At 41.8% G+C, this 10,555-nt stretch overlaps 1 protein-coding gene across 1 annotated transcript in view; it reads left to right on the forward strand.

Annotated features, from left to right (window-relative positions):
• The window catches only part of LOC123994540 (muskelin-like), a 37,581-nt gene extending 27,041 nt beyond the window's left edge, over positions 1-10,540 (forward strand). The window contains exons 13-18 of the mRNA XM_046297241.1: positions 3,821-3,968; positions 4,904-5,018; positions 5,449-5,588; positions 5,892-5,994; positions 7,389-7,443; positions 7,809-10,540. Of these exons, the coding sequence (XP_046153197.1) occupies positions 3,821-3,968; positions 4,904-5,018; positions 5,449-5,588; positions 5,892-5,994; positions 7,389-7,443; positions 7,809-7,930 (683 nt within the window). The 3' untranslated portion in view covers positions 7,931-10,540. The remainder of the gene's footprint in view (positions 1-3,820; positions 3,969-4,903; positions 5,019-5,448; positions 5,589-5,891; positions 5,995-7,388; positions 7,444-7,808) is intronic.
• The last annotated feature ends 15 nt before the right edge of the window (positions 10,541-10,555 follow it).

Genomic DNA, 10,555 nt, shown 5'->3' on the forward strand with positions numbered 1-10,555 from the left:
GTGACCGGGAGGTCCGTGGGGCGACGCACAATTTGGCCTAGCGTCATCCGGGTTAGGGAGGGTTTGGCCGGTAGGGATATCCTTGTCTCATCGCGCACCAGCGACTCCTGTGGCGGGCCGGGCGCAGTGCGCGCGAACCAATGTCGCCAGGTGCACGGTGTTTCCTCCGACACATTGGTGCAGTTGGCTTCCGGGTTTGATGCTCGCTGTGTTAAGAAGCAGTGCGGCTTGGTTGGGTTGTGTATCGGAGGACGCATGACTTTTGACCTTCGTCTCTCCCAAGCCCGTACGGGAGTTGTAGCGATGAGACAAGATAGTAGCTACTAACAATTGGATACCACGAAAAGGGGGGTAAAAAAAAATAATGAAATTAAATAAAAAATAATTTTTATTGGCCAATCTGAGATGGCTTTTTCTTTGCAACTATGCCTTGAAGACCAACATCCCGAAGTCGCCCCTTCACTGTTGACGTTGAGACTGGTGTTGTGCGGGTACTATTTAATGAAGCTGCCATTTTGAGGACTTGTGAGCCATCTGCTTCTCAAACTAGACACTAATGTACTTGTCCTCTTGCTCAGTTGTGCACCGGTGCCTCCCACTCTTTCTATTCTGGTTAGAACCAGTTTTCGCTGTTATGTGAAGGGAGTTGTACACAGCGTTGTACGAGATCTTCAGTTTCTTGGCAATTTCTCGCATTGAATAGCCTTAATTTCTCAAAACAAGAATAGACTGAGGAGTTTCAGAAGAAAGTTCTTTGTTTCTGGCCATTTTGAGCCTGTAATTGAACCCACAAGTGCTGATGCTCCAGATACTCAGCTAGTCTAAAGAAGGACAGTTTTTTTTTTTATTGCTTCTATAAATCAGCACAACAGTTTTTCAGCTGTGCTAACATAATTGCAAAAGGGGTTTCTAATGATCAATTAGCCTTTTTTAAAATTATAAACTTGGATTAGCTAACACACTCCTGGAACACAGGAGTGACGGTTGCTGATAATCGATATCTGTACGCCTATGTAGATATTCCATTTAAAATAAGCCGTTTCCAGGTACATTAGTCATTTTCAACATTAACAATGTCTACACTGTATTTCTGATCAAGTTGATGTTAATTTTAATGGACAATTTAAAAAATAAATCTTTCAAAAACAAGGACATTTTTAAGTGACCCCAAACGTTTGAACAGTAACGTGTGAGATATCTCTCTTCAGCTCTGGAAAAAAATTAAGAGACCACTGCAAAATGATCAGTTTCTCTGGTTTTACTATTTTCTCTAAATGACTATTTCTATTTGGGAGAAATGTTGTCAGTAGTTTATAGAATAAAACAAACATGTTAATTTTACCCAGACCAGAGAAACTGATCATTTTGCAGTGGTCTCTTCGTTTTTTCCAGAGCTGTGTGTGTGTGTGTGTGTGTGTGTGTGTGTGTGTGTGTGTGTGTGTGTGTGTGTGTGTGTGTGTGTGTGTGTGTGTGTGTGTGTGTGTGTGTGTGTGTGTGTGTGTGTGTGTGTGTGTGTGTACACACGCATCCAAATCAAACACCGATGGTATTCACGCATCCAAATCAAACACCGATGGTATTCACGCATCCAAATCAAACACCGATGGTATTCACGCATCCAAATCAAACACCGATGGTATTCACTAAGTTGATGGTTTATATTTAGGATTGTTTTACAGCTTTTGTCATTCATCATCTTTTGTTTTTTTGTTTAAATCATCTTATTCATTATTTCATATGTTTTACATGTGATAAGGCCACACAGAGGGCCAGATGATTAGACGCCTGTGATAATCTGAAGTACCCAAAATGGCCAGTAGATGTCTTGTGATAAATTACATCCTTGAAAGATACCAAAGTTATGGTAGTTTGCTGGGAAACTTAGAACGTTTCCAGTAATGTACCCTCCCTTTGCAACCCTACACACACACACACAGTCTGAATGCTAACTTGAGCAAATCGCAACATTGCACTCCGTTTAGTCGCTATCAACTGATGCTTTTGGTCAGCAGCTGTGTGTGTGTGTGTGTGTGTAGCCTAATGTGTCTTTTTCCTGTCAAGCTTAGAACTCCGTGATACTACATTTACAGAACTGTCCCCATCACATGTATCTTCATCTACCCTTACACTAAAGAATGTAATAGAATCTGTGGTTTCAGATGCAATAGATGGCGTAAGGAGGAGATGCCGTCTCTTCTATTAAAGTGACATGTGACAGACTTTTCATTGCAGCTCATTAAAAGGCACAGGGCTGCAGAGAGAAAGAGATGCTTGTTGTCCTGAAACAGATTGTCTAAGATCTCTGGCTGGACAGAGCAGAGCTGGACTGGCGTGATAATGGCAGAGTATTAATAGGACCTCACTGTGTGCCTCTCGCATCTGTGTCACCCTGCAAGAACGAGAGAGGGAGGCAGAAGTAGAGAGATGGAGGGAGAGCGAGTAAGACCGAGACGAGGGAGAAACCGAACGATGCAGAATGAGCAAGCGAGAGCGAAAGAACAGAATATATTTTGGCAGGAAGGAAGTAGCAAGCCAAACAGTGCTCTTGTAATCATTCTCTAATGTTTATCGCCACTGCAGCTGCTCTGTGTTCTGCTCCGGCACCACAGAGACATCTCCCTTCCCTGTTCATTTCCATTTCAGAACTTTGCTTTAATGAGCTCCATCTATCCCAAATGGCACCCTATTCCCTATATTGTGTACTACGTTTGACCAGGGCCCGTAGCGTCTGGTCAAAAGTAGTGCACTACACATGTTTTACGGTGCTATTTGGGACGTAGGCTGTGTCTGAAGGGCAGAGCACAGTCTTTAGTGGCTCTGTCTTTCTGGTGTGTTCTTCTTGTTCTTCAAATAAACTTCTTTGTTTTGTTGATTCTCTAAAACCATCTGTACTCTCTACTCAAGTTACACAGGCGGATTGACCTAGGGGCCTGTTTTGTTTATGCAGAAGTTAATGCCTTGGTTAATGTCTTGGAACAGGACATCGACGCATAATTCATGTTGTGTGATTGTCAAACTGTCTATGACGCTTGTTTGAGAAATGGCCCTAAAGCATATGGTGGGTTCCATTAAAATGTATTAGTACAAGTTGGTAGTACTAAGTGATTAAAAAGCACCCAACAGCGTCTTTGTTTTGACACTGTTCCTCAACTTACCATCATAGATTTTATACACTATGTAGTCATTGCGAAAGCTTATACCTGCTTCTTACGTACAACGACTGAAATACATGACCACAAAGCGGAGGAACTTGGCCTATGTGTGTTCCATATTCCGCTATACGTATGAATAGTAGCATACTGTATATACTGATGTGTCATGACTTCAAACACATGTGCAATCAGAGGATTGCTTTAGACCAGCATTGTACGCAAATCTGGGTAAAACAACATGCATATGGATAGTTGCATACTGTTTACACTGGCCGCAAACACATCCTGTTCTGTCAGTAATGCAAATCGGTAGAAAAACAAACGTACATTTGCGTTGTGTCCTGCTTGTTTCCAGCGAGTCTCGTTGCTATGTACGTTGCTATGTGAGCAGCCTTTTGCTTTCGTAGTCTCCCAGTTCTCAAGTCTTTTAATCTTGGCCTCGATGGAAACAATGTGCAATAGCGTATATATATATATATATATATATATATATATATATGCCATTTAGCAGACGCTTTTATCCAAATAACCATAGAGCCCAGAACTCTGTGACCAGGAAAAATGCTGAATCCCTGCTGTTATATCAATGTAGCCTGCTATTCTCTCTCTTATCTCAGAAGCACCAGTCTATGTTTTAAACCTCTCTCTGATGTGTGTTTGTCCCGAAGTGCCGATGACGGGCTTCACCCAGAGGGCCACCATAGACCCAGAGCTGAATGAGATCCACGTCCTGTCTGGCCTCAGCAAGGACAAGGACAAACGAGAGGAGAACGTCCGTAACTCCTTCTGGATCTATGACATCGCACGCAACAACTGGTATGAAACACACGCACACGCACACACACGCACGCAGTCTTGTATAACTAACCATGTGGGGGACACACAATTCAATCCCATTCAACATATTTTCCCTAGCTCCTAACCCTAGCTCCTAACCCTAGCTCCTAACCCTAGCTCCTAACCCTAGCTCCTAACCCTAGCTCCTAACCCTAGCTCCTAACCCTAGCTCCTAACCCTAGCTCCTAACCCTAGCTCCTAACCCTAGCTCCTAACCCTAGCTCCTAACCCTAAAACTAACCCTAGTTCCTAACCCTTAAACTAACTCTAGCTCCTAAACCTAATTCTAACCTTAACCCTAAACCCCCCTTGAAATAGCATTTGACCTTGTTGGGACTAACAAAAATATTTTTTTACTATTCTTGTGGAGACTTCTGGTCCCCACAAGTATAGTTGCACACGCCCACGCACCGGCAAACGCACACAATAAGACGCTTTGATACAATCATCAACCAGTAGTGTCATATTTCAAAGGCTTTCCTGACCTGAAAGCGAGTTTCATAATCTCTCTGCCCTTCAAAAGAGAACAAAATGTTTTTTTCAGGGGGTGTGTTTCAGAGGGTGTGTGTGTGTTGTACCGCTGCACCTTCATGGAGAAAGTCTTTGTTTTGGCCTAGCTAATTTGGTCAGTTGAAACAGTGCTTGTGAGAAAACAGGCTGAAAGTGCTGCCTGCTGCTGGTTCCTGTACACTTCTTTCTCCAGCTGTTCTTTTTACTGAGTGTCCAGTAAATGAAGTCTGTTTGTATGTATGTGTGTTTCTCCGTAGGAGGCTGTCTAGAAGTGTGTTCCAGTATTTGCTTCGGGGTGTGTGGGCGTGTTTAGGTATAGAAACACAATGGGTGTTCCTCTTCAGGGTTACGGCTATGTGCGTACTAACTGTTGTACTGTGTGTGTGTGTGTGTGCATGCTGCAGGTCGTGTGTGTATAAGAATGACCAGGCGGTGAAGGAGAACCCCAGTAAAGCTCTACAGGAGGAGGAGCCCTGTCCACGCTTCGCACACCAGCTGGTCTACGACGAAATGCACAAGGTCACACACACACACACACACACACACACACACACACACACACACACACACACACACACACACACACACACACACACACACACACACACACACACACACTTAAAAACAAATATTTGACCTTTATTTAACCAGGTTAGTCTGGTTGAGAACATTTATTTTTCAAGAGAGACCTGAACCAAGACAGCAGCATCAACACATCAGTTTTAGACTGCCACATGACATTAACCAGACTAAGATGCATCAATATAACAAGCAGCATGTCAGTGAAGAACATGGACACACACTTCTACAAAATGCTATAAGCATAAGCGCACAACATTTTATTAAATACTGTTTCAGGCTATCATTATGATCTGAGACCAGTTGCGGTTTTGAGATTATTGATGGTTGTGCTAATATATCCAGTGTTATTTTTCCTCTTTGTGTCCAGGTACACTACCTGTTTGGAGGAAACCCAGGGAAGTCGTGCTCTCCTAAGATGCGTCTGGATGACTTCTGGTCCCTCAAGCTGTGTCGCCCCTCCAAGGAGTACCTGCTCCGACACTGCAGATACCTAATCAGGAAGTACAGGTACAGAACCAGAGAATGGACTAGACACCTGGAACTGAACCGTAACCTCTGTACCATATAGCAAAACAGTGGAGACAAATGTATAGGAGTTATGACACAATTCTAGTTTTGGGTTCTGCTTTGACACTGCTTCCACCTAGTGGCCATGTCTTGCCATTGTAGAGAAGAATTATCTCCTTGTTCATTTTGCAGTCTTTGCGGTGATCATTTCACCTTGTGTGGTACAGAGATTCTGTAGGTTAGGCTAAAGGATTTCCTCAAGCTCTCTGTGGGTATACCTGAAGATCTGTCGTGTGTTTTTAGGTTTGAGGAGAAGGCCCAGTCAGAGCCTCTGAATGCTCTGAAGTACCTGCAGAACGACCTCTCTCTGACCGTGGACCACACCAACCCTGATGAGACCAAAGAGGTGAGGGACGGGAGGGAGGGAGGGAGGGTTGACTGATAGGGAGAGAGATACTTGCACATTGTGCAGTGTTATCTATTCAACTGTGCTTTTAGATCAAGTAAACTATTAATAATATTTTTCAACGCCGATACCGATTATTGAAGAACCAATAAAAGCCTATACCGATTAATCGGACGGTTTATATATATATATATTTGTAATGATGACAATTACAACAATACTGAATGAACACTTTTCTTTTAACTTAATAAAATCTATTTAGTCTCAAATAATCAAACATGTTGTTGGAGAAGAAAGTGAAAGTGCAATATGTGCATGTAAAACATTTTAAGTTCCTTGCTCAGAACATGAGAACATGTTCAATATTCCCAGTTAATAAGTTTTAGGTTGTAATTATTATAGGACTATTTCTCTCTATACCATTTGTATTTCATATACCTTTGACTATTGGATGTTCTAATAGGTACTTTAGTATTGGCAGCCTAATCTCAGGAGCGCTTGAAGTCATAAACAGCGCTGTGCTTCAAGCATTGTGAAAAGCTACTGGCAAACGGAGGAAAGTGCTGTTTGAATGAATGCTTACGAGCCTGCTGCTGCCTACCACCACTCAGACTGCTCTATCAAATATCAAATCATAGACTTAATTATTATATAATAAACACACAGAAATACGAGCCTTAGGTCATTAATATGGTTAAATCTGGAAACTATCATTTCGAAAACAAAACGTTTATTCTTTCAGTGAAATACACAACCGTTCCGTTTTTTATCGAAAGGGTGCCAACCCTAAGTCTCTAAATATTGCTGTTACATAGCACAACTTTCAATGTTATGTCATAATTCAATGTTATGGAAAATTAATTACGGTATTTGTTAGGAAGAAATGGTCTTCACACAGTTCGCAACGAGCCAGGCGACCCAAACTGCTGCATATACCCTGACTTACACTGAACGCAAGAGAAGTGACACAATTTCAGGCACCGCATTGATTATATGCAATGCTGGGCAAGCTAGTTAAACTAGTAATATCATCAACCATGTGTAGTTAACTAGTGATTATGCTGAGATTGATTTTTTTCTAAGATACGTTTAGTGCTAGCTAACAATTTACCTTGGCTCCTTGCTGCCTGCACTCACGTAACAGGTGGTTGGCCTGCCACGCAGTCCCCTCGTGGATTGCAATCTAATCGGTCGTAATCACCGATTGTTATGAAAACTTGAAATCGGCCCTAATTAATCGGTCACCTTTAAAATAAACATATGAAGTGGTTTGATAATGTAACATTCCAAGCCTGTTTTTTATATTATTACCAGGAATAATGGAAGTGTATTTGTTGGCGGTGTTGCGTTAGTGTTCAGTGACTGAGATGGTGTGTTCCGATGTGACTATTCAGTTCCAGCTCCTGCCCTCGGCTCTCTTCAAGTCCAGCTCTGACTTCATCCCTCTGGGTAAGAGCCTTCTGCATACTTCACTGGACACACAGTAGATGAAAACCAATGAACGGAACGATTATTCTCGCCCGCTCCCCCCTTTGCCCTTCTTTCTGACGTACTTTCATTTTGATCCTCCCACATGACCTTCTGAGCATGTATGTGACCTTTGAGCTCATAGGACTTCCTGTGGAGATTGAGCAATTGAAGTGAGTCTTTTCTTCCCACCACTCTCTCCCTTCACCTTCTCTCTTGTCCCTCTTTCCCTCTCTCTATTCCTTTCCATCTCTCTTCCCCTCTCTGTTCTTCCAATCTCTTTCACACTCTCTTCCTCCCTCACTCATCTCTCCTCCTCTTCTGACCCCTCTCCCTCCTTCTCTCAGGTTTCTCAGACGTGGACCAGACGTATGCCCAGCGCACGCAGCTCTTCGACATGCTCGTCAACTTCTTCCCGGACACCATGACCCCACCCAAGGGTAACCTTGTTGACCTCATCACACTCTAGCCCCGCCCCACAACCCTATGCACCACCACCATACGCCAATAAGACTCTGATTGGCCGGCCCAAAGCCAAACTTAATATTTTTCTACACTTGACCCTTCCAAATTCAGTGGAGCTCTGCTCGTGGACTGCACTTGTTGACCCCCTCTTTAGGACATTGGTTCTTCAACAACTAAAACGGAAAATGAGGGTCAGGCCACTTGTGATCTAAAGGGGTTGATACTGAATATCACTGTGTGAAAAAGAAGAAGAAAAACTCTGATAGTCTTGATAGTCTTTGTTTAATAAACTGATTTAACAGGGCAAAAATAACCCAGAATTCTTCCAAACATATCTGTGATAACTGATTTGATTTGTGAGGTTTACATTACTTTTACAGGCTGCGTTTGAGTTTGCTTGGCATTAGTAGCCTGTTGGATCAAGGAGTCTCTTATTTTCCGCTCTGTCTTGCATCTGTCTCTCTCTGACACACTCACTCACACAAACCTGCTTGTGAAAGTAGTTGTTACGTAATGACACCCTGTCAGTACGTTGAATATACCGTCAACCAAGTTCATGCTTTTGTTTGCTTGCTCTGCCTGTATTATTGGTGGCCATATTATATACCCCATATTTATGATTGTCTGCCATGCTGTTTCACACTGTGTCAAAATGTTAATTGTGTTATATCGAAACAATAGAATTATGATCCTAAGAGACAATTTATGTCAAATGAAGTTAAGTCAATTAAATCCTCTATCAATGTAAAATTCAGTCATGAGTTTGGGGGGAAAACATTGTCAAGTTGTCAAAAGCCTGGGATTCTGGTAATGGCTACTGTAGCTTTAGTGTGATGCAACCATGGTTCTGTCACTGAGGCATGGTGGGAAATGTAGTCTCCAAGTATGAATGTTATTTTTTTAAACTCACTCCCCATCTTGTAAGAGAACTGCAACATGATGGTTCTGCTGTATCAGGGAGTTTTTTAATGTACAAACACATCTGTACACATATGATCTCATTGGCTGAGATGTATCTCCCTTTGACGATGGAAGTTATTTTATGAAAGAATGAATGATTGCTTTCATTGAGGGAGAGCCCAGTCTCCCCTTAGGAGATGGCCTGATTACTGGGTTCTATCTGTTTCTCATGCAAACAGTGATGACAGGACATTCTTCATTTCTGACCTAAAGAAATACAGAACACTAGATTTCATTCTTACTCAGAATAAGGCAATAGGAGCATTCACAAGTGATCTCTAACACCAAGTTATCAAATGGTATCTGTCTTGTGGCTCCAGCCAAAGTTTTGATGTACAGGAAATGTTTTTGATTGGTTCTTAATCATTATGCTGGAACTGAGGATGCCCTTTGATATAGCTTGCGTGTGTGTGTCCGTCAATATGTGTGTTTGTCTCGGATCGCCAGGGTATTTTGTCTAGTCCACCTGTGTAACATAATACAAACATTTGCCTCATATTGTTCTTCCATTAATCTCAGTAGGAGAGATGATTGAAGTTATCCCCTTTTCCCTCAAGAATAGTAGCAGCCTAGTCTTCCATTACATTGTGTATGTATTGTCTATATATTTAGCATTTTTCTGAGACATCTGTACAGTATGCAGAGTACACTCTAGGCAAAGGCCTATGGAGTCTGTGAAATATCCATCCCCATTTGTTTTGAGATCAATCAACTCCACTATCAGATAACCAGAGAGGGAGGGACTATTCACATTCAACGAGACAAACACTTGGTGCTTGAGTCCTGTCAGGTGGTAGAGCCAAACTTTAGACATGCTTTTTCTTGTCAAATCCTTGATCAAAATCCTAATCAAATTGGCAGATTGTACACTATGTCCCAATAGATTCATTACATCTGGTTTAAGAAATCTGATCTTATTGTTAGGTGAGTGATCAAATCCGATTTCTCTGTTCGTTTGCACTCATGTCCTCAGTAATCAGAATTGGATTCATTTGAATCGATAATTTCTGTGTGCGTTTGCTGCTTGTGTGCAGGGTGCACACCCCTGTATGCTTTGTGTGTGTGTGTGTTGTGTGTGTGTGTGTGTGTGTGCGCTTGTTTGTGTCTGTTTGCTAATGGTTGTCTTCTGCTGCCACCATATTAAGCTTAGTAAATATTAGCTCTCTGACCTGAGATCCAGAGAGAAAGTGTCATACTTACCATCATAGATTTGTAATAAAACCTGTTATTTAGGCCCTACTCATTATTTATGGTCGTTGTCACAGAATAGAAGACTTTTGCGGTGGTTTCTTTTTTTGTCAGAAATAAAAGATAAGCTTAAGAACTAGAAAGAAGCACCTTTGCAGAAAATATATATCACAATGCCAAATACATTTTATTTTTGGGAGCGGAAGGAAATGATCATTTTCAGGTAAATGGAATGTTCTTCATCTGCACCCTCTTCTCCCCAACTGGGACTCATGAGTATGTGGGGTACTCTAGAGTGCGTGAATGAGCACTACTCTGTGGATAACGTGAATGTGTAGAGAGCCTATTGTAGAATTGTATTGTATGTAATGTACATAACGAATAAAGATTGTATTTTGTTCAGGTTTTCTTAAATAAATGAATCCGGTCTTTTGATTTGTTTGTAACCAGTTGGGATGCAACTATACATTTTGTATTTTGA

Source organism: Oncorhynchus gorbuscha, linkage group LG14 (genome assembly GCF_021184085.1).
Source record: "Oncorhynchus gorbuscha isolate QuinsamMale2020 ecotype Even-year linkage group LG14, OgorEven_v1.0, whole genome shotgun sequence".
Classification (NCBI taxonomy): Eukaryota; Metazoa; Chordata; class Actinopteri; order Salmoniformes; family Salmonidae; genus Oncorhynchus; species Oncorhynchus gorbuscha.